The sequence below is a fragment of the Salpingoeca rosetta genome (genome assembly GCF_000188695.1).
Source record: "Salpingoeca rosetta unplaced genomic scaffold supercont1.18, whole genome shotgun sequence".
Lineage (NCBI taxonomy): Eukaryota > Choanoflagellata > Craspedida > Salpingoecidae > Salpingoeca > Salpingoeca rosetta.
This window is the reverse complement of record NW_004754916.1, coordinates 1,322,961-1,344,901: the sequence shown is the minus strand read 5'-3', so window position 1 is coordinate 1,344,901 and position 21,941 is coordinate 1,322,961. Positions and strand designations below refer to the sequence as shown.

At 56.0% G+C, this 21,941-nt stretch overlaps 8 protein-coding genes across 8 annotated transcripts in view; 5 read left to right on the top strand and 3 right to left on the bottom strand.

Moving 5' to 3' along the window:
* Positions 1-18: 18 nt before the first annotated feature.
* PTSG_06696 (uncharacterized protein) lies at positions 19-3,411 on the top strand. Its single transcript, XM_004992032.1, has 10 exons — positions 19-180; positions 511-640; positions 745-851; positions 985-1,073; positions 1,327-1,399; positions 1,691-1,738; positions 1,884-1,952; positions 2,241-2,347; positions 2,583-2,660; positions 2,898-3,411. Exons 1-10 carry the CDS (start codon positions 33-35, stop codon positions 3,384-3,386), a joined length of 1,338 nt encoding a protein of 445 aa, XP_004992089.1. The 5' UTR covers positions 19-32; the 3' UTR covers positions 3,387-3,411.
* Positions 3,412-3,598: 187 nt separating this feature from the next.
* PTSG_06695 (uncharacterized protein) lies at positions 3,599-7,318 on the bottom strand (the record flags this gene model as incomplete). Its single annotated transcript, XM_004992031.1, has 12 exons — positions 7,003-7,318; positions 6,561-6,678; positions 6,235-6,333; positions 5,985-6,037; positions 5,653-5,732; positions 5,375-5,458; positions 4,971-5,236; positions 4,556-4,696; positions 4,323-4,388; positions 4,127-4,204; positions 3,888-3,926; positions 3,599-3,700 (listed from the first exon to the last, which is right to left on the bottom strand). Exons 1-12 carry the CDS (start codon positions 7,254-7,256, stop codon positions 3,599-3,601), a joined length of 1,380 nt encoding a protein of 459 aa, XP_004992088.1. The 5' UTR covers positions 7,257-7,318.
* Positions 7,319-7,588: 270 nt separating this feature from the next.
* On the top strand, positions 7,589-10,126 carry PTSG_06694 (SAM binding domain-containing protein; the record flags this gene model as incomplete). Its single annotated transcript, XM_004992030.1, has 6 exons — positions 7,589-7,675; positions 7,784-8,017; positions 8,290-8,904; positions 9,272-9,412; positions 9,639-9,704; positions 9,899-10,126. The coding sequence occupies 6 exons, from the start codon at positions 7,589-7,591 to the stop codon at positions 10,124-10,126; spliced, it is 1,371 nt and encodes a 456-aa protein (XP_004992087.1).
* Positions 10,127-10,251: 125 nt separating this feature from the next.
* Positions 10,252-13,215, bottom strand: PTSG_06693 (uncharacterized protein). Its single transcript, XM_004992029.1, has 3 exons — positions 12,093-13,215; positions 11,501-11,708; positions 10,252-11,275 (listed from the first exon to the last, which is right to left on the bottom strand). The coding sequence occupies exons 1-3, from the start codon at positions 13,085-13,087 to the stop codon at positions 10,886-10,888; spliced, it is 1,593 nt and encodes a 530-aa protein (XP_004992086.1). The 5' UTR covers positions 13,088-13,215; the 3' UTR covers positions 10,252-10,885.
* A 46-nt stretch (positions 13,216-13,261) lies between these two features.
* On the top strand, positions 13,262-17,967 carry PTSG_12472 (histidine-rich metal-binding polypeptide). Its single transcript, XM_004992028.1, has 9 exons — positions 13,262-13,408; positions 13,713-13,957; positions 14,113-14,296; positions 14,443-14,507; positions 14,708-14,828; positions 15,038-16,876; positions 17,214-17,319; positions 17,491-17,585; positions 17,702-17,967. Exons 1-9 carry the CDS (start codon positions 13,289-13,291, stop codon positions 17,768-17,770), a joined length of 2,844 nt encoding a protein of 947 aa, XP_004992085.1. The 5' UTR covers positions 13,262-13,288; the 3' UTR covers positions 17,771-17,967.
* A 637-nt stretch (positions 17,968-18,604) lies between these two features.
* On the top strand, positions 18,605-19,309 carry PTSG_12471 (uncharacterized protein; the record flags this gene model as incomplete). The annotated part of the gene is made up of 1 exon (XM_004992027.1): positions 18,605-19,309. The coding sequence occupies one exon, from the start codon at positions 18,605-18,607 to the stop codon at positions 19,307-19,309; it is 705 nt and encodes a 234-aa protein (XP_004992084.1).
* Positions 19,310-21,176: 1,867 nt separating this feature from the next.
* Positions 21,177-21,887, bottom strand: PTSG_12470 (uncharacterized protein; the record flags this gene model as incomplete). The annotated part of the gene is made up of 1 exon (XM_004992026.1): positions 21,177-21,887. The coding sequence occupies one exon, from the start codon at positions 21,885-21,887 to the stop codon at positions 21,177-21,179; it is 711 nt and encodes a 236-aa protein (XP_004992083.1).
* Positions 21,888-21,915: 28 nt separating this feature from the next.
* Positions 21,916-21,941, top strand: part of PTSG_12469 (uncharacterized protein) — a gene marked incomplete at both ends in the record, with an annotated part of 6,053 nt that continues 6,027 nt past the window's right edge. The window contains one exon of the mRNA XM_004992025.1: positions 21,916-21,935. Coding sequence (XP_004992082.1) covers positions 21,916-21,935 — 20 coding nt within the window. The remainder of the gene's footprint in view (positions 21,936-21,941) is intronic.

Sequence of the window (21,941 nt, the reverse complement as noted above, 5' to 3'; positions counted from 1 at the left end):
TGAATTTATGCTGTTGTAACCTGTTGTTCAACATGAGCGACGTTCGCCAACGCTGCTTGCAGAAGCTGAAGGTGCTCAGCGCGAGCCAGCAGAGCGTGGAAACGGTCTCGCTCTGGTTCCTGCACCACAAGGACGCTGTTGACCAGTGTGTCGCAGCCTGGCGTGATGCCGTCAAAGCAGGTACCTGTGTGTGTGTGTGTGTGTGTGTGTGTGTGTGTGTGTGTGTGTGTGTGTGTGTGTGTGTGTGTGTGTGTGTGTGTGTGTGTGTGTGTGTGTGTGTTTGAGTGTGTGTGCGCGCGCGTGTGTGTGCGTGCGCGCGTGTGTGTGCGTGCGTGCGTATCTGTCTCTGTATCTCTCTGTGTGTATGTGTGTGTGTGCGTACGTGTGTTTCCGTTTCCGTGCTAGTCGCTGTGCTTCATCTGCGCCATGCCTCATGTGTGCGCGTACGGACCATGAGCCACCTCCAGCTGCATGCTCACCACCGACTGCTTGACATGTTGTGTTTCACAGCTGCGCCTGGAAAGAGGCTGCCCCTGTTCTACCTGGCAAACCACGTTGTGCACCTTGCTCGACAAAAGGCTCCCAGCTACGTGCCCAAACTCGGGAGCGCGGCAATCAACGCAGCAAAGCTGCTGGCTAGGTGAGCTTGCACGTCAGCCAGCTGTCTTTGATGTCATGCGTGTGCTGCGTTGCACTGCGCTCACTGTTCTGCATTCCCCCAATCCATGTCTCGCATCACGGCAGTAACGGCAGTGGATCCGAGAAGAAAGGTGTGCTGAGGATCTTAGGCATCTGGCGGGAGCGCAACCTCTACGACAAGGATTACCTGGACGAGTTTGAGTCCATTCTGAGTCAGTTGCATGTGTGTGTGTGTGTGTGTGTTGAAACGAGGGAGGCTTCATGCCATGGCTTGACCAGCAAAGGCATCCTGCTTGTGGACTGACTGCCCCTTGTGGCTGCTTGTGTGATGTGTGCGCTTGGCAGAGTCTTCATCGTCTGCTCCGTCAAGTAGTGGTGCAAAGGGCATCAGTGGCTCAAGTGACGGCAAGGCGAAGCGAGCACACAGTGCATCGGTACGTGTGTGTATGTATGTATGTATGTGTGTGTGCGTGCGTGTGTGTGTGTGTGCGTGTGTGTGTATGTGTGTATACAATACGTGTGTGAATGTGTATGTGTATGTGTGTGTGTGTGTGCGTGTTGTGTGTATGTGTGTATGTGCGTGTGCGTGTGTGCATGTGTGTGTGTGTGTGTGTGTGTGTGTGTGTGTGTGTGTGGTTCGCCCATGCGTTTTGCATGGACTTACCCCCTTGTTTGTCTTTTCTGCAGGCGAAGGATGTGTTGAAGGTACTGGACGATATGAACAGCACCGCCATGTCAGATCTGGAACAGCAAGTCGCAAGTCAGTGCTCTGTACCCTGTGCACGTGTGACTTTTCTCGTGCCCGACGTGTTCCTGTGCGTGTGTCCATCCATCTGCGCGGTGATCTACCTTTGTGATCTGTGTATCAGTTTACCTTTGTGTCTGCCAGTGCGCTTGTGCGCGTGCGTGTGTGTGTGTGTGTGTGTGTGTGTGTGTGTGTGTGTGTGCGTGTGTGTGTGTGTGTGTGTGCCTGCCATTTTAGTGATGTGCTCTGCATATTTACAACCTTTGACACGACTAAGTCACTGTTGCGTGATTGGTTGTGATGCAGAGATTCCAAAACACTTTTTCTCGGGTGACGCGCCGCTCTCCGTTCACGGTATTCAAGCGGCTGCAATGTGACGGCCGTGGTGAAGTGTGGAAAGCACCTGTTGATTCTCTTTGATCACTTTGCACTGACACCCGGACAACAGCCCTTACAAATACACATGCGTACACGCACACGCACACGCACGCACGTGCAGACAAGGCAGCGGGGCAAGACATGCTGTCGGCGATACAACAGGCAGGGACATCGCTCGCAAAGCTCCAAGGTGCGTTGGCGGGAGAGGGAGGGGACTCGAAGGTGTTGTAAGCTCATCCTTCAAACTCATGCACCACACATACTCACGCACACACACACACACACACACACACACACACACACACACACACACACACACACACACACACACACACACACACACACACACATACACGTTTCCGCCCCTTGCTTCTCACCTCCTTCCCCTTCTCAACGCCACCACCATCACCGTGTGCACCATGGCGATGCCTGCATGCACAATTCTGCACGATACTGCATGATGCGTCGGGCGCGAAAGGCGGACTGTCGGCGGAGGTGGAGGACAGATACCTGCTCGTGCGCAACATCAAGGGCACGACAGCAACGCTCACAAAACACATTGACGCAGCGCGCCGCTTGCTCTCCGTACGTGCTCGTGCCTGCCTGCCTTTGTTTGTTTGTTTGTTTGTTTGTGTGTGTGTGTGTGTGTGTGTGCGTGTCTGTGTGAGTGTATGTATATGTGCGTGTGCGTGTGTGTATGTGTATGTGTGTATGTACACGTTACAGCCTTGGAGTGACTGCTTATGAACTGTGTTTTGTGTGTACCCTCGCCCCATTCACTATCCTCCCCATCATCACCACCACCAATCATCATCATCAGGAGTGCGAGGGCAAGCAGGCACAGCTAAACAACGTCGTCACTGCCATCGACCGCAAACGCCCCGAGCTGCAGAAGAAGGTGCGGGCGTGTGGCTGATTTGGAATAATGGTGGATCGTGATGATCGCGAGGTGGTTGGTCTTGTCGTGCTTTGTTGTGTTGAGCAGACGCAGGCAGGGTGTGGCTGCTTGTGCTTGCCTGTGTCTCTGTGCGTGTTTTCAGTGCATTGCATCACCCCATCCTGCAGCCTCGCTTGTCCACCGTCCTCAACAACAACATCACATGTACGTGCACGTGCGTTGAATTGTTGCCGCCAGGAGCGGGAGGAACAGCAACAGCGACAGCAACAGCAACAGAGACAACAAGAACAACAGAGACAACAGCAGCGACAGGAGGCCGCCAGCCGACCACCACCACGTGCGAGGCGCGGATTCGACACCCGCCCACCACCAGCATCAGCATCAGCACCAGCACCCGTGCCATTGCCAGTGCCAGCAGCGTATCATCAGCACCATCAGCCGCACTTTGCACCACCTGCAGCACACGCGATGGAGGCGCCACCGCACCGCGACTACGAAGGCCATCATCCGCCACACCATCCGCCTCCCCGTCAGCCCAGCGATGGGCTGCTTCGTGAGCCGCCCACTGCTCACCACCACCACCCAGCGCCAACACACCATCAGCCCTTCCCGCCTCCCCACCACCACCACCAGCACCACCAGCCGCCGCCACCACCTTTCCATCACCACCATCACCAGCAACACGCACCACCGGGCACTTACGGGCGGCACCCGTACCCACGCTGATGTTCGGTGGCGATGGTGGTGGTGGTTGATTGTTTGCTTTGCTTGTGTGTGTGTGTGTGTGTGTGTGTGTGTGTGTGTGTGTGTGTGTGTGTGTGTGTGTGTGTGTGTGTGTGTGTGTGTGTGGTGAGTTGGTGCACGTGCAAACTTGCATGTCAACTCTGTGCCAACAACCGTACGCAAGCATGTGCGCCAAAGGCAGCAGTCATGCGTGCTCACTTGTCTCGCTGCACGGTCTTGCTCGAGCGGAGATATGCCGCAGCGCCGAGAAGCGCAACGACGACGGCGATGAACAGCGACAGCATCAGTGCATCGCCCTGAGGAGGGGGAGGGGGGAGGGCGTGAGTGTGTGTGTGTGAGGCGTATGTTCGTGAGTGTACGTGGATGTGGGTGTGAGGGTGTAACATTGCATGTGTCGAGGTACCAACGCACACACAACTGCGCAAGCGAGCCCGAAGAAACACCAACATGTGTGTGTGTGTATGTGTGTGTGTGTGCACGTACGGCTGTCATGTTGTAATGCTTCTTCAGCGTGTCCGACACCTGATATCATCAGCACCATTACAAATGACACAAGTTTCAGCCAAAGGTATTTCTGACGTGTCAATTCCGGTCCGAACTGCTGCAAACAACGACAACAGCGGCAACGACAACGGCACATCCTCACCACCACCATGTTCATCACCATCAACACCATCATCGCCATCAACAACAGCAACCCCGCCACAAGCTCGGTGACTGACCAGGCCAATGAGGTACGGGCTGAACGCGTCGCCGAGGAGATGAGTCATCAGGATGTTGACGGCCTCAGCAGAGGCGCGCTGTGGTGACGGCAGTGGTGTTGGCGATATGAGCACGTGAGTGCGACAAAAGCCGTCATTCGGAGAGAAGTGTAAGAAGATGCAAGACAGCTCATCATGCATCACAACACAAACGCACGCGCTGCGGGACGATGACGTAGAGGGTGATGGCGGCAGACGGCGCCCAGTTGAGGCACAGCGCAATCTGCACAGGGGGGGGGGGAATATGTGGCAGGGGTTGAATGTGAATTGACAAGGGTAGTCATGTAAACGCACGTACATGCGAGCACACACACACACACACACACACTCACAAACACACACACACACACACTCACAAACACACACACAAACACATGTGTTCGAGCGCACCTCTCCGAGGACGATTGTGAGCCAGAAGAGGGGCATACTGTATGATGCGATGGGGATGGAGATGCCCATGAAGAACACGGCAAGCAGCATCCCCACGCCGCAGATGTACGAGTCAATCGCACCCGTTCGCGGCGCGTACCGCTGCGGTGGTGGTGGTGGTGGTGGTGCAAGCGGTGGTGGTGGTGCAAGCGGCGGCGGTTGTGTGAGACGAGTGGTGGTGATGTAGTGGGGCGTGAGACAAACACAAGCAGGCATGAAAATGTGCGCTGATGCAAAAGCACACACACACAAACACACACACACAAACACACACACACAAACACACACACACAAACACACACACACACAAACACACACACACACAAACACAAGCACGCACACACGCACACACACACACACATGCGCGCGCGCCAACCTTTGAGAGCCAGGATCCGCCCAGGGTGCCGATGATGCCAGCAGCGCACGTGACGGCACCGAAAGCGAGCGCCGCCGTTGCCGAGCTCATGCTGCTGCCGGCCTCGTGCGCCTGGCGATACACAAACGTGGGCGCCCACTGGGCCATGGCGCCCGAGGTGAAGGTGACGGCGGTGAAGCCGAGCGTGGACCAGATGAACGTCGGGACGCGAAGAATGCCGCGCACATCGTCAAGAAACGCCTCCAGCCCGCTGGCGCTGTTCTTGGCTGCACGTCATGCACGTGGTGGTGGTGTTCATGGTGGTGAAAAATGATGTGAGGATGATGATGATGTGTGAGGTGGTGGCAGGCCGGGGTGATTTGCAATTCGCTCGTTCAGCGAACCGACAGGACATGGGACCTTACCATCTTCGTGTGCGTGCCCGTCGCTGGCGCCACGTGGTGGATCGCGCGTGAAGAAGAACAGCGCAAGGGCCAGCGCCAGCCCAACTGCAGCCACATGGCGGGGTGTGTGCGTGCGTGTGTGTGTGTGTGTGTGTGTGTGTGTGTGTGTGTGTGTGTGTGTGTGTGTGTGTGTGTGTGTGTGTGTGTGTGTGTGTATGTGTGTGTGCACTTGATGCAGCAAAAATGTGTGCCATGCAAAAGGCCGATATGAGGAAATAGTAAACTGATGGGGTGCTCACTTGGAGGGGAGATGCGAAGAGCCCAGCGCCAGCTGCCCAGGGCAGCAGCAACCTCAGCGCCAACCATGAAACCCATAGCCCTAGCGACAGAAGCGTCGGGGATGGACGCAGTGCGGTGAGCCGGAACAAGGGGAAATGTGTGTCTTTCTGTGTCTGTGTGTGTGTCTGTGTGTGTGTGTGTGTGTGTCTGTGTGTGTGTCTGTGTCTGTGTGTGTGTGTCTGTGTCTGTGTGTGTGTGTGTGTGTGTGTGTCTGTGTCTGTGTCTGTGTGTGTGTGTCTGTGTCTGTGTCTGTGTCTGTGTGAAGAGATGGAATGACATCACGGCAACTCACGCGCCAACGGGGATGGCCAGGTAGAAGACCGACAGCATAAAGGTGCGCTCGTCCTGCACACGTGCATGCAGGCAAAATGCGTGTGAGCAAGATGCAACGAGAAAGCAGAGCTCCGGTTGCCATCGCATCACTTCGGTCAGCAACAATGGCCTCAACACGCAAACACAAGCAAGCAAGCAAGGACACGCAATCGCACGCTCGCGAGCAAACAAGCAAATAAGAACACATGCACACGCTGATTTGCACTCACGGCCGGGTAGAGGTCTGCGATGATTGTTGGGGCGATGGTGGCATAGCTGGCCTCCCCAACACCCACCAGACCGCGTGCAATGAGCAGTTGCACATACGTCTGCCATTGCAGTTGTTGCCGCGATCATGACAATGACAGAGCGTATGTGAGCGAGGGTGTGTGTGTGTGTGTGTGCATGGCGAGCAACGCGATCCAAGACATTCACATCGCGGTTCAAGTGAATGGTATCAGATCACACACACACACACACAAGCACAAGCACACATGTACACGCACGCACGCACACAATCATGGCCCGCAGGCATGGGATCCTAACCGGCGTGTACCTGGGAGAAGGAGCCGCCGACAGTGAAGATGGACCAGAAGATGATACCCACAGTGATGAGGATCTTGCGGTTGAAACGGTCGCCAAGGTACCCGAAAACCGGGGAGAACACCATGTAGCTGAAGAACACAACAGCCGCGCAGAAGAAAAGGAACGGAGATGTCAATGGGAGTGTTCATCACACGCATGCGGAGTCAGCGGAGCTTGGAACCCGAACAAACGAACACCTCCTTGGGCACCAACACAAAGACAAACTCGCATACACACACGCACACGCACACGCACACGCACACGCACACGCACACGCACACACACACATGTAACCACACGCATACACACACATAAACAAATACACACACGTGTCAACGCACACACACACACACACACATGTGTCAACGCACACACACACTCACTCACATAAACACATACAAACACAATCACACCTGGCGATGAAGACGGTCATGAGGAGACCGCCCTGGCTGTCGGAGACGTCATGGTCGAGGTGTGACTCGCTTGCGTCCTTGAGGTTTGGCAGGATGCCGCTGATGGTGAAGCGATCGAGGTAGTTGAGAAGGTTGATGCCAACCAGCAGCGCCACCGTCAGCCATTTCCTGCGAAACGCCGGCGCCGTCGCTCCAACTGTTGTGCTCTCCGTTGCCGTTTGTGGCGACAACAACGGCGTGTAGTCGTCTGTCATCGTCGATGTGTGTCGGCTGCGTGAGTGTGTGTCGGCTGTGTGTGTGTGTGTGTGTGTGTGTGTGTGTGTGTGTGTGTGTGTGTGTGTGTGTGTGTGTGTGTGTGTGTGTGTGTGTTCGACGTTGAGTTGACGTCTGCTGCTTGCTTCTTGCTGTCTTGGGTTGTGGTATTGGTCGATGGCGGAAACTGCTGACTCAGCAGAAAGCCAAACCCACGTTGATCAAGAGACAGACGATACAACAGACAGTGCACTCCTCAAACACACACACACACACTCACACACACACACACACACACATACACACACATACATACACACACACACATAGAGCCATGTCGCAGGATACGTTGACGCTGGGCAAACTGGACTCGTCGCATTTCTTGGCAAACCCGCGCAACTTTGATCGCAAGCTGTTTGACGTGCGCGTGTCGGTGCCATGTGTGCGTGTGAGCGCGGCGCTGGTGCAGACAATAATGCGCGCATGCTCTGCGCTGCTGCTTCGCCTTCCACGCTACGCTGCTGTGCAGGGCGTTCCCTCTCCCCCTGCCCAACAACAACAACAACAACAACAACAACAACAACAACACAATGAAGAAGGCGATGTGGGGAAAATGGGAGCAGCAGAGACGGGAGAAGAGAGCAGCTCATCAACAGTGGCAAAGACGATCGCAGAGCGGTATGTGCTGTTCAGCCCCACAAAGACCGAGCAAGAGATTCGCCAAGCACTCGCGCCCGTCTTCAAGGATCAACCTGTCCCACAGGTGAGGCAAAGAACACGCGCATCGTCTATCTGCGTGTGTGCTTGTCTGTGTGTTTGTACATATGTGTCTACATGCTGTACACGTGTGTGTGTGTGTGCGCGCGTGTCGTCCATGTTTGTACGTTCACCACCTACCTGGGTCTGTAAAGTGCCCGATGCATCTCAATGTTTGGCGTTTATTTGATTCTACACACACACACACACACACACACACACACACACACACACACACACACACACACACACACACACACACACAACGTCACGCGCCAGTTGGAGCAATTCACGGTGACGGTCGGCTACGACTACTGGTCGGCGGAGCACGTGCTCAAGGCGGCGCTGCCGGAGAGCTTTGACGAGGTGACCACGTCCTTCGAAACGGTCGGGCACCTGGCACACATGAACCTGCGGGAGCACCAGCTGCCTTACAAGCACTTCATTGGGCAGGTCATCCTGGACAAGAACACGCGGCTGCGCACGGTGGTGAACAAGCTCAACGCCATCGACACCACGTTCCGCTTCTTCAAGATGGAGCTGCTTGCCGGGGACGACGACTACGCCTGCCGTGTCAAGGAGAACGGCTGCTGGTTTGAGTTTGACTTTTCGCGCGTGTACTGGAACTCGCGGCTGCAAAAGGAACACGAGCGCATCGTGTCCAAGATGAAGAAGGGCGACGTGCTGTGCGACATGATGGCTGGCGTGGGGCCGTTTGCTCTCCCCGCGGGGAAACGCGGCTGCATGGCATATGCAAACGACCTCAACCCCATGTCATATGAGGCGCTGGTGCACAACATTGCCATCAACAAGCTCGCCCGCCGCGTCTTCCCCTTCAACATGGACGCGCGCGACTTTGTCAGGTGTGTGCGATGTATGCGCGCGTGCTTGCGTGTGTGCTTGCGTGTGTGCATGTGTGTGTATGTGTGTGTGTATGTGTGTGTGTGTGTGTGTGTGTAGATGTGTGTGTGTGTGTGTGTGTTGTGTGTGTGGGATGTATGTAACAGTCGCTGTCTATTTGTTGAGGCTCACGTTAAGCCCCCCCCCTCGGGCTTTTCATTTGGTTGATAGACACGTCATTGCCAAGGTGCTCGAAGCACCTGATGGCGACAAGGTGAGCAACCAAACACATGAACACACACACACACACACACATGCATACACACACTCACAGGCACACGTGCGCAATTGCCATTTCATCATCCGCTGTTCGTGTTGGTATCCGCTCACATTCACCACCACGCCTGCTGGTGTTCTTCAGCAATGGCGGCCCTTCACGCATGTGACGATGAACCTGCCTGCCTCCTCCATTGAGTTTACGGACGTGTTCCGTGGCGCGTACACCGCAGACACGCACCGCCGCCTCCCACTCCCGACCATCCACTGCCACTGCTTCTCAACCGTACGCCACGCTTGTGCGCAAATGTGTGCATATTTGTCTGTATGGTGTGTTTGTCGTGTTTGTGCATGTGTGTGTGTGTGTCTATGTATGTCTGTGTGTCTGTGTGTGTCTGTTTGTGTGTATATGCATATGTGGGTGCACATCTGTGCATGTGCGTGTACGATACGCACTGCGAAATCGCAACGTTTCAATTGTTCAAGTCAGTTGGTGTTGTGTTTGCCTGCAGGCAGAGGACCGGCGAGCGGATGTGATTTCCCGCATTGAGGAGCGAATCGGACACCCGCTGCAGGAGGTGCGCGCAAATCAATGACTTGTGCCGTCGGATAATCAAAGCAACTGTCGTCGTCGTCGTTGCTGCTGCTGCTGCCACTGCTGTTGCCACTGCTGTTGCTGTTGTTGTTGTTGTTGTTGCCCCTGCACTGCACCCCAGCCACCCTTCTTCACCCCACTCACCCATCACCACCTCCTCCAATGCCTCTGCTGCAGCCGATTTTGTTCCGGGACGTGCGTGATGTGGGACCCAACAAACGGATGGTGTGCATCTCATTCCCGCTCCCGCCAGACGCCGCATACGACACAGCACCACCCAACGCTGATGCTGCTGATCATGATGATGGTGATGATCGTGATGGTGATGGTGGTGATGGTGATGATCGTGATGGTGAGCCGGCAGCCAAGGCGCCCAAGACAGAGACAAGCAGCAGCAGCGCGTGACAGAGCCGGTGGTGTGCAAGAGGACACGCGACAGAGAGAGAGAGAGTGTGTGTGTGTGTGTGTGTGTGTGTGTGCGTGTGTGTGTGTGTGTGTGTGTGTGTGTTAACACGGCTGGTGTGGTGTCACTTGGATTGGAGATACAGTGACACGATTGTGCAACAGATCGAAGATGCATGAAGATAGCATTCTTGTACTTGTATCGTAGCACATGAAGCAAAACGGCAAAACCAAATGGTCGAGAAGAAAGCAACGTCGCAGTTCACAAGTGCACTGGGGAGCGGAGACATTGACTGCAACACGGCAACAGAGAACAAAGCAAGCATGCAAGCGCCTAACGGTTGAACCACGCTGCTGGTGGCAGTGAGTGGTGGAAATGCGACAGGGAACGAGCTAGGTCGGGGTAAGAGCAAGCGAGAGAGGGGGGGGAGGAGAGAGAGAGAGCAGAGAGCGAGTAAAGGGCAAACCCCAACAGTGATGGCGAGGGGAAGAAGGGTCGATCAAACAAAAGTCAGCACTCGCAACCAACGAAACACGCAGATGAAAGTTGTTGCACAAGATGCCGACGCGAATGAGGCAAAACAACGAATACAACAAGCACACACACACGTACAAGCACACACACACACACACAAACACAAGCACACACACAATCACATACACAAATACAAACACACACAATCACGCACACAAATACAAACACACGCACACACATGCGCGCACGAAGCAGCAGAAGCAAATCTTGTGCTTGCGTGCTTGGGATCAGTTGATGCTGCCGTGGTGGCGAACAATGCCACCCTTGGGGTCCTCCCTAAACGATCCCGGGCGGAGCATTGCGTCATCCTCACTGCGCACGCTGCTGGTGCGTGACGAGGCAAGCAGGGGCCTATCCTCGCGGTCCTCCCTGTCGTGCGTCGCCTCCGTGAGGACACCGGACCCCTTGGGCGGCGAGGGCGGCGCCTTTGGTTTCGCCATCATGGGGAAGTAGAGCGCCTTCCAGGCCAGGACCATGATGACAACGCACAGGGCAGTGAGGCCAACCATGCCGCCCCAGAAGTATGCGCCGTTGTCGTCGCCAGAGAGCGTGGCCCACAGCGGTCCAATGATCTGCGCAGCGCTCATCACCGACCGGCGGATGCCCTGACCAAGACCCTGACATGGTGGAGAGGACGGGTGGTGGTGGTGGTGGTGGTGGAGAAGAAGGTGATGGTGATGGTGGTGAGAATGGCGGTGATCATCAGGATGACGGTAGCGTGGCAATCACACACACACACACACACACACACACACACACACACACACACACACCACACACACACTCACACACACACACCACACACACACTCACACACACACACCACACTCACACATCGCTACCTGTGTGCGCATGGTGGTGAGCTTGGCCTGGAGGGCGGGAGCAATGTAGACAAAGGGGAGGCCGCCAACGAACACGACCGAGCCGAGCGCAAACTTCCACAGCTGGCCTGCGTTGTGAGCAGGGAGCAACCAGAAGATGATGAAGCCAAACAGCTGCAGCACAACGCCAACCAGGATCTCCGTGCGGTCCAGAATGCCGTATTTGGGCCTGGCATGAATGGAGGGGGGGGGTGGATTGGTGCATGGCGCCGAATGAGCGATGGATTGAAGACACAGAATCGTGGTGGGTGGGAAACACACCGGCACACGCACACGCAGCTTGCGCACGAAAAAAAGGGGGGGGGGGGAATATGGCAGACACAAAGAGGACGCATACAAACAAGGCACGTGCAACACAATTGTACGCAACACAATTGTACATAACACATGTGTGCACAATACACACACCCACACAATACAGAATACACACACACACAAACACACACAAACACACAATACACGCACAATACACGCACAATACAGAATACAAACACACAAATACACACAATACACACAATACAAACAAGCACACACACACACACAATACACGCACTGGAGTTTGCTGATGATGATGTAGACGGCGATGGCGACAAAGGCGGTGATCATGTACACAATGGAGTTGGCCACCTGGTTCCAGTGGAACACGTTCTGGGTAAAGGGCGTGATGAACGTCTCATATGCCGTCTGGTTGAACATGTTGAGGAACTGCACCAGCAGCAGCGCAATGACGCCCAGGCCGAGGAATTCGCTGCACTTTGGCGTGTCGTCCTCGCCCGTGGGGATGAGCGGATCCTCGTCGTTGTCGCTGTGTGCGGGGTCAGTGCTGCTCTCACCACCGTGGGCGCCGGCAACACGCTGCGGCTGCTGGTCGGTAGTGGCGGAGGCCTCCACGTCTGCCTCCGCCTTGTCGCCGCTGCTTGAGCCCACGCGCAGCTCCTGCACGTCCGCCTTGGGGATGTCCTTGAAGTACTTGACGACGATGACCTGGCAGATGAGCCAGATGATGGTCATGAGCAGGCCGGGGCTGTTGTACGGGTCAATCTTGTACTGGCCCACGCGCCAGTCGATCTTGACCAGGAGGAAGTTGAAGGCCGGCCCGAGGATGAGACCGATGGCACGCGCCGTCATGATGGCGCCCATGTTCCTGTTAAGGTCGGCCGGGGTCTCGGAGACGCGACCGACGTAGGCGAAGATGGCCGAGCCCGCCGCCGCGCCCATGCCGGCGATGAAGCGCGACTCCACGTTGGTGTAGACGTCGTTGGCGATGAGGTAGAGCAGGTTGCCAACCAGCTCGAAGAAGTTGGACACGATGAGGATGGTCTTTGTGGAGTACCGGTCCGCAAACCGGCCGTACAGCGGCGAGAACAGGAAGTTGGCAAAGGAGAAGGACGAGATGGAGATGGACAGCCAGATCTTGTGCTCCGCACCCAGATTCTGCAGGTACTGCCATGCCGACGGCAAAATCACCGCATACTCCACGCCCGTGAAGAACCAGAACACGCCCAACACAATCAGGGACCGTCGCCGGTCCTGCGCACTCAGCGTCATCTGTATCTGTGTGTGCAAGAGAGGTGGAGAGAGTGGAGGGAGGTGGCTGTAGGATATGAGGTCGCGGTGCTTGTGCGTGTGTTGTGGCGACGGCAGGACAAACAAAGAGAGGGGAAATTGCGCACTCGCTCATGGGAACTGGAGGGCAAAATTGCCTTTAGGCAGAGGTCAAATTTGCCTTTGGAGGAAGCGGAGGAGACGATGAACAAGAAGGAAAAGGACGGCAGCGGTGCTGTTGGTGGTCCTGACGCTGTGCGGAAGCTGGGCAATGATGCGTTCAAACAAGGCGACTATGCACTGGCAACCACCCTCTACTCTTTCGTGAGTGAGTGAATGTGTGTGTGTGTGTGTGTGTGTGTGTGTGTGTGTGGATGAGACGGTGTGTGTGTGTGTGTGTGTGTGGATGAGACAGTGTGTGTGGATGAGACAGTGTGTGTGTGTGACAGTGTGTGTGTGAATGTCTTTGTACATTATGTGCCTGTGTTTGTGTCTTCGTGGCTGCAAGTGATTCACTTGTGCTCCGATCGCTTTACTTGCCTGTTTCTCTTCCTGCTTCTTCTCTTCCTCCTTCTTCTTCCACTTACTGACATCGTTATTCATCACACACACACACACCCCGTGTCAGGCCATCCGAGACCTCGGGGGTGGCACACACAAGCAAGATCAGCAACAATGCGTGGCGCTGGCTTTGCTCAACCGCTCATGGGCAATGCTCAAGCTCTGGGACACAGCTGTAGCCACGGCGCCAACGATCGCGCCAGCAACATCTCATGCAGAAGCAGAGCCAACGACTCAGGATTTCGCGTACTTGCTGACAAACGCGCATGAAGACCTTGCGCAGCTCAACACAACGCCGTCCCTTCGCGACAGGTACTCAGAAGCACCAGCACCCCTATGTGTGTGTGTGGGGGGGGGTGTTGGATTTGCTCGTTTCAATGCTCACACCCGCACACACACACACACGCACACACGTGCACAAACGCTTGCCCGCACTCGAACACACACACAACTTATATAATCGACAGGCTGACGGAGACACAGCAAAAGAAGCTGGAGTTTCGTGAGAAGGAAGCAAAGAAGCGGCTGGTCCAACACCGACGCAAGTCACAACGCACCCACGCCTCCAAAAGCATCGAAGATGATGATGTCGTGCATGCTGCCATCAGCGTATCACCAGTCCACGACAAACACATCGGTCGCGGATACCAGGTGCAAGGAAAATGTGCACGCTGACTGACGAGAGGGTGTGCATGCAGCACACCTGTCCGTCGACCTATGACCTGTTTGTTTGCTCATGCGCTCACACCATCTGTTCTACGCTGACGTATGTATCATATCCAAACACCAACACATAGACCGTGGAGCGCTTGGACGCAGGCACCCTCCTCGTGCAAGAACAAGCCTTCAGTGGCGTACTCAAGTTGGTCAACATGTTGTGCGCATGCCTTGCGTCGTGTGCACATGTACGATTGACCCCTTGGCAACACATGCCGATGATCTGCACATACACACCCTCAACACACCCTCAACACTCCAAACACACTCCACATACACACACTTCACACTCCAAACACACTCTGCACGCTACACACTCTCTCTTACACACGTACATACACACAGGCCGGAGGAGCGAGCGGGGCGGTGCATGTGGTGCTGGCGGCGGCGCGTGTGCCTGTTTCCCATCGGCCGACCTGCAGTCGCCTTCCTCTGCTCGCGACGCTGTCGCACAGCTGCGCAGCATGTATGCGCACGTGTGTGTGTGTGTGTGTGTGTGTGTGTGTGTGGGTGGGTGTGTGGGTGTGTGGGTGTGTGGGTGGGTGGGTGGGTGTGTGTGTGTGTGTGTGTGTGTTGCTGTGTGTGCTTGCTTGCTTGCTTGCAAATTTACGCGCTTGAGAACACAACATCGTCATCAGCTCACCACTGCCGCCACCACCACTGCCATCGTTGCAGGTGCTCTCCGTGGAGGAGGAGCTCTCACATCTCTCGTCGCCACCAGCAGACGACCGCCACCTGCAAGTTCTCCACGCTGCCGTCACCCTCGCGTCCCTCTACCCTTCATCATCATCATCATCATCATCATCATCATCATCATCATCATCATCATCATCATCATCATCATCATCATCATCATCATCATCGGCACAAGAGCGATTCTGGCGGCTGCAGTCGCACTGCTCCGATGGGGCACACACGCACGGCACTGATGTCGACGCCGACACGCGCCCCAGCCACCACCACCACCACCATCGAGCGTTGGCCGATATGAGCAGCCTGCTCCCACTGCTGCGCACAGCACTCGGCGTGGACGCCGTTCGCAAAGCGGCTGCTGCTGCCGTGCAGAACACACGCGAGTGGCAGGCGTGGCATGGGTGTGCAGGCGGCGATGGCTGCTCTTTGTATCACACTGCAACGCAGTGGCCGAAGCATGGTGATGACAGTGATAATGCTGACGCTGATGATGACAATTATGATAGTGATGATGTGGATGACAATGACGGTGACGGTGATGGTGATGATCGACAGCAGCTGCTGGTGCTATGCCACGTCATTGGTGTGCTGCGCTGCAACAGCTTCTCAGTCCCCACAACAACGCCGACAACAACAGCATCAACGACAGCGACGATGGTGAGAAAACGCAGCAAATCAAGCAGCGACAAGACAGTGCCGGTCCTTCCTGGTTTCGCCCACCCGCTGTTGAGCGACAAGCGGTTGGTGGTGGCCCAGCGTGGCCAGCACGACAAACGAGGTGACGATACTCATGACACCAACAATAAAGACGACCGTGGCGGTGGTGAAGGCGGAGCAGGTACAGAGGAAGTGCAGCACAGCAGCGTTGCGCGTGCGCTTTTCCTGCGCTCGAGTGTGTTCAACCACGACTGCCGGCCAAACGCAATGCAATCGTTTGCTGGTCGCTCCCTCCGCGTCATCGCCGCCCGTCCCATCGCCCCCGCCCACACAGCACCAACAGCAGCAACGACGCCCGTGGGCGTGTGCATCTCGTATGGTCCACTGGCGTGTGTGTCGCCGGTTGTTGAGCGGCGGCGCGCGTGTCTGCAACAGTTTGGGTTTGAATGCGCATGCGCAACCTGCAAACTCGAAGCCGACGTGATGGCCCTTGACACCACTCCCCGGCCCGGCGCCACTGCTGCCCATGCTGCGGACAGCTGCCATGACAACCCTGACGATGATGCTGCTGATGATGACGATGATGATGATGATGATGACGGTGATGATGAAGGGCAACCGCGGCAGCCGCCGGCACCTGCCACCACACCCTCCTCCTCCTCCACCAACACCACCACCACATCTTCTACGCTTCGCGCTCCCCTTCCGTCGCTGCTGGAATGCCGTCCAGTGGCGCTGCGGTGCCGAAGATGCGCAACCGCATATGGATGGGCCGAGGTCGCCGGTGCTGTCAACCTGACCTCCCTCCGCTCTGTTCTCCTTCGTGCACTCCTCATCAGCAGCGGCGACCGCAGTGAAGGTGGCGGCTTCAAGGTGCTGGCCGTCGTGCCTGCAGCTGATGCCGATCAAGGCGGTGACGGTGATGATCAGGGTGGTGATCAGGGTGGTGATGGCAAGGTGGTTGTGCGGGTGGTGGCAGCGTCCGATGACAGTGGCCCGCTGCTGCCGTGCGGCTGCGATTTGCGTGATGAGTTGTCCACGTGCCTACACCACCTCTCCTCTGCCCTCACGGGCAACCTCCTTTCCCACGACGTCCGCTGTGCCGCCATTCACCACGCCGAGTGCCTTGCATCCCACCTTGCCCCAACCTGCACCATCGCCGCGGTACACCAGTCATGTGTCTGTCTGCGTATCTGTGTGTCTGTCTGTGTGTCTGTGTGTCTGTGTCTATGTGTTTGTCTGTGTGCGTGTGTGTGTGTGTGTGTGTCCGTGTCTGTGTGTGCGTGTGTGTGTGTGTGTGTCCGTGTATGTTTGTGTGTGTGATGTTTGTGTGTGTGTGTGTGTGTGTGTGTGTGTCCGTGTGTCTGCCAGCCTGCCTGTGTGTCTGCCAAGCACTCCAAAATTGGCCCTCACTCACCATTTGCCGTCGTGTGTATCCACGTTCCCTCCACGTCCTCTCCTCTTCCCTTCATTCCGCCCTGCCGCACACTGCTAATGGCAGGGTGTGTTTGACAAGTTGGCCCGCGTGGGTGTGGACGTGGCGCACGACTTTACCGGTGCCCTTGCTCTCTGCTTGCAGAGTACACGGATATGCCAGCGGGCTTTTGGTACGTGCGTGTGCGACGAAGGGTGAAGGGCGGGGCATGGTGCCAATGAATGCTTTGTGTCAAAGGTGGTGGTGGTGTGGTGGTGTGTAGTGGTACCTATGGGCTCGGTACACCCTGCCAAGGTCACACTGCGATATGACACACCACTGTCCCCAACACCACTGCCTTCAGGCCCAGTGACCATGGAACACAAGCATGAGGTGGCCAAGCTTAAGAGCTTGATTGATGCAGCGCAGTACCGACAGAGATCGCACACTGCAGAGGAGGTACGGCGCGTGCGCACGGCTCTTCAGAGCGTGATTGTGTTTGGTGGGCGAAGTTTCCTCTGCATCGTGCATGAGCACTGCTCACATCATTTGTTGTTGCTGCGTTCGGGCTACAGGTTTCCATCATTCGGAACGCCCAGCAGTACGTCGACTCTGTGGCGCCCGCTCTCGTCGTCCTGAGCTGACTTGAGTGCTTTGTGTTTTGTTTGTTAGACTGTGAGTGGAATGGCCTTGAGGGTTTGCTGGTTTTTTGTGACATGTGGAGGCATGGCGCATGACACGTTACACAAGCTGTGCCTGTTGCCTTGTTGCAACCTTCACACGGGTAAAGCGAAACGCTGGGTGGCGTTAAGGAGGCGATAGGTAACTGAGGAAAGAAGGACCAACAGCACGACGCACGCATGCACAGGGAGAAGCAGCACAGAAAGCCCCACACACACGCGCGCGCATCGACTCAGTGGCTTCACAGCAGAACTGTAAGCACTTGTCGACTCTGTCGACAGTGCTTTTCTGTCCCACTTCTTTACTACTCTTTTCACACGTCTTTCGTGACCGAGCCTTGTCGCATGTCTTTCACCACTTCTCCCACCTCATCCCAAATTACATTGCTCCGCAGTGTTGCATTGCTCTTAGCAGTATCCTTTGCTCTTGGCTTGTTTGTTGTCACGCTACGTGGCAACCCTCCTTTGTTTTGTTTTCGTTTTCCTTTGTCTAAAGCCCCTACGGCTTTTGCTCTCGTACTCGTGTTTCTCCCTGCTTGTTCTTTCTGTGCACCCGCTCATGCCCTTTTGTGCGAGTGTCACGTTCGTCTTGTTCATTCTTTTGTTTTACTGTTTGACCACGACATCGACCACAGTACACTGACACAACCAAAGAGCTTACATGGTAGCGATTGCACAAAGTCCACCGACCATTGAGTGATTGAGACCCTACCTTTGCAAACCACAACACACCACATACCCACCCACAGCCGACCACATCAACTTCTCGCTCAACCGTGCCTTTCGACACACGACAAGATGGACTTCGTTTTTCGCAAGTTCTCGGGATCGAAGACCGAGGACGTCCACGACTGGGCCGACGATACCAAGCTCCTCCTGGAGGTCGCCTCCGCGACGATGGACGCCCGCCAAGTGAAGCTCCACCTCTACCTGCAACTCGACGGACGAGCCAAGTCCTTCGCCAAGGAGTTCATGAGCGACTCCGCAGTCAAGGCGGACGACCTCGTGAACAAGATCGTCGACCGCTTCCACAACCCATCTCGACAACTACAGCTGGTCTTCGAGCTCCGCGCCATCAGGCAGACCAAGGACGTTCAAGCCTACAACGGAGACTTCAACCGCGTGGCGGACCAACTGTCGGAGCGAAGCGAGGTCTTTCTGCTGGCCTTCTACCTGATGGGACTCCACCCGACGATTCGACAAGTGGTATCGGTGGCCAGCCCATCGACCCTGGTGCAAGCAATGAAGATCGCCGAGGACGCGGACCAAGCCAAGGATGTATCCGGGACCCACTTCGCGCGCCGCACGTCAGTCTCTTCAAGCGGCACCTCCAAGTACCAGGCAAACAAGCAGGCCCCGCGACGTGACGATGGACCACGCAAGCGCCTGCCACCGCTGACACCGGAGGAGCGCCAGCGACTGATGGCCGAGGGCGCCTGCTTCCGTTGCCGCAAGCCCGGCCACGGCTATGCTCAGTGTCCGGGAAACGGCCCGCTTCAGTGAGGGGTCTCGCGACCCTCCTGAAGCGGACCACCCCACGCGAGCCACCACCCACCACAACGACAACCCCAGACACACACACAGACACAGACACAGACACAGACACAGCGACAACCCCAGACACACACACAGACACAGACACAGCCACAGCCACAGCGTGCAGAGATCTACACGCGCACACGGACACAGACACAGACACAGCTACAGCGTGCAGAGACCTACACGCGCACACGGACACAGACACAGCAGCAGAGTCGTCGGACTCAGCAACCATGGATCAAGTCACTGCCGCAGCACACACAGCATTAGCCACGGTGGCAAACCTAGATGCGCAAACAAACGCCGACACTGACACAGACACAGACATGGACACAGACGCAGCAACCACAACCACAGACACAGATGTTGTAAGTTCATGCTGGTGGTGCTGTTGTTGGAGACTTGTGTGTGTGTGTGTGCTGTGTGTGCTGTGTGTGCAGAGTGTGCTGTGTGTTGTGTGGGAGATTGTCTTGGCAAGAGAGAGTTGTGTGTGTTTACTTGAGTTGTGGAGCAAACAAGGATGTAGGATGAATGAACATGAACTGAGAGACACTCTCACACATAGACAGAAAACTGGAGGAGAGAGAGAAGTGCCACGTGGCAAAACAACCAGAAACGCCCGTTTCTGGGCGCACGTGCACAGAAACGTTTACAGCAGAATTTGCTGACTCAGCAAGCATTGACACTGGAACAGTGATGTCAACACTCCCCCGCAGTGGCGTGCTTGCTGGTGTCGAGTCCCTCCAGTGAAGAGCTGCTGTGTGCAGTACCCGTGAAGTCCTCCATCAGTGACCTGTGGTGACTTGCAGTGACATGCTCGATTCAAATGTTTGGCGGCACAAAATCGTTAATTGTGCATCGAATCGAAATAGAATAAAAATTCATTCGAATCAAAAAATTGTACAAAGACAGAACCCACAAGTGTGCAAACTGAACCGAAAACCATATCCGTGAGAAAATTGCTCAAGTGGGCCAAGACAAAGAAACGTCGCAGAACAGCTGCTGTGTGTGCGAGTTCACCTCAACCGCAGATGAGCAATCCCAAGAAAACCGCCGTTAAGCGGCCATCCTCAGTGGGGATGTCCTGGGCAGGTGATGGGTTAGTTCAGAAGCAAGTAGGCACTCGATGCGCATTGCATGCTGTGAACAACCTGCTTTCGGGCGTGGTTGCTTCGCCTGCCTCGTTTGAGAAAATCCGTCTGCGGTATTGTCGCCAGTACCGCCGGAACGGTTGGTCGCTCGCTGGCTTGGGCAAGCCGAAGAGAGCACCAGGGAATTGGTCACTCAACATCCCGCTGGAGTGGCTCAGTACCAACTCGTACACGGTGACAGCTGTGCGTGGGCGCCGACCTCGTCGTACCGTGTTCAAGCTTGGGCGACAGCGACAGATGTTGCTCCTTGTTGTGCATCCCCCTGAGAACTTAGACATGCGCCATGTGATATGCATTCGTGACAACATGATCTTAGACAGTTACCGTGGCGTTGCACCCCTTGATGATCTGCATTGGTCTGAGTGTGTGGGAACTCTCGAGTCAGCATATCGAGTAAAGCGTCGTTGAACGTGAACAGAAGTCTCAAAGAAATGTAGTGTGTATTGTGGTGAGGACGTTGGTTGGGGCGCGCTCATGGTAGGAAGTGACTTGGTGCGTGCGTGTTGAGGAAGGCACAGTGTAGGAGAAGTATTGCATGAATGAGGCGCTCGTGGAAAGAGTCGCAGAAGAGGATCATCTATGGTGCCTGTGGTGCCCGGTCAGCGCAGAGAACCGGCCCGTGGAAGGCGTGCCTGTGGTCCTCGCTGATCAGAGGCCCTATGACGGACAGGAAGGGCGTGTCAGACGAGGCCTGGTGTAAGGCACATGGCCTGTGGTGCCTGTGAACCGTCAGGGGCTGCCACGTCGTTGGTGAATGCAGCGTGAGCGGCGACCCGTGTGAGACCAGATGATGTGGATGCTTTCTTGCTGCCTGTTGCAAGGCAGAAGAGGCGTGCGCTGAATTGAGCCGTCTTGGGCCGAGGGAGGATCTTCGTGAGAAGATCTGCGATCATATGCTCCGTGGCGAGGTAGCTCAGCACAATCCTCTTTGTGTCGACGCACTCGCGGATGTAGTGGTACTTGACGAGGATGTGCCGCATGCGCGAGGCGGCGTGTTCGGCAACGCGCTGCGCCGGCTGGTTGTCCGTGTGGACGAGCGTGGGCTCGCACAGGACGGCGCCGGTGAGCTCCTCCTGGAGTTGGCGAAGGAACATGAGTTCCTGTGCGGTGGCTGCGAGAGCCATGTACTCCGCGTCGGCGGAGGCTGTGGCTACGGTGGCCTGCAGCTTGGAGTTCCAGGACACGGGGCCCGTGGAACAGAAGACGACGAAGCCCGTGCGGGAACGTCGCGTGTCAACGTCGGAGGCGAACGACGCATCCGAGTACGCTGAGAGCACGCCGTCGGCAGTGCTGCCGTTGCTGGTGTCGCCAGTGGCGGCGTACTTGATGGTGTAGGACAAGGTGCCCTTGATGTAGCGAAGAAGGTGCTTGGCAGCCTTCCAATGGTCCATGCCGAAGTGCTGCATACGGCGAGAGAGGATGGAGACAGCCGCCGAGATGTCTGG

Bases quoted from the DNA above. Each gene is read 5' to 3' on its own strand.
- PTSG_06696 (XM_004992032.1), top strand. From the start codon at position 33: ATGAGCGACGTTCGCCAACGCTGCTTGCAGAAGCTGAAGGTGCTCAGC. The intron at 852-984 runs GTCAGTTGCATG...TGCGCTTGGCAG, and splicing joins CGAGTTTGAGTCCATTCTGA to AGTCTTCATCGTCTGCTCCG. The intron at 1,074-1,326 runs GTACGTGTGTGT...TCTTTTCTGCAG, and splicing joins AGCGAGCACACAGTGCATCG to GCGAAGGATGTGTTGAAGGT.
- PTSG_06693 (XM_004992029.1), bottom strand. From the start codon at position 13,087: ATGACGCTGAGTGCGCAGGACCGGCGACGGTCCCTGATTGTGTTGGGC. The intron at 11,709-12,092 runs GTGCGTGTATTG...CATTCATGCCAG, and splicing joins ATCATCATCAGCAAACTCCA to GCCCAAATACGGCATTCTGG. The intron at 11,276-11,500 runs GTAGCGATGTGT...CCACCATGTCAG, and splicing joins TCACCACCATGCGCACACAG to GGTCTTGGTCAGGGCATCCG.
- PTSG_12472 (XM_004992028.1), top strand. From the start codon at position 13,289: ATGAACAAGAAGGAAAAGGACGGCAGCGGTGCTGTTGGTGGTCCTGAC. The intron at 13,958-14,112 runs GTACTCAGAAGC...TATAATCGACAG, and splicing joins ACGCCGTCCCTTCGCGACAG to GCTGACGGAGACACAGCAAA. The intron at 14,508-14,707 runs GTTGGTCAACAT...ACATACACACAG, and splicing joins GCCTTCAGTGGCGTACTCAA to GCCGGAGGAGCGAGCGGGGC.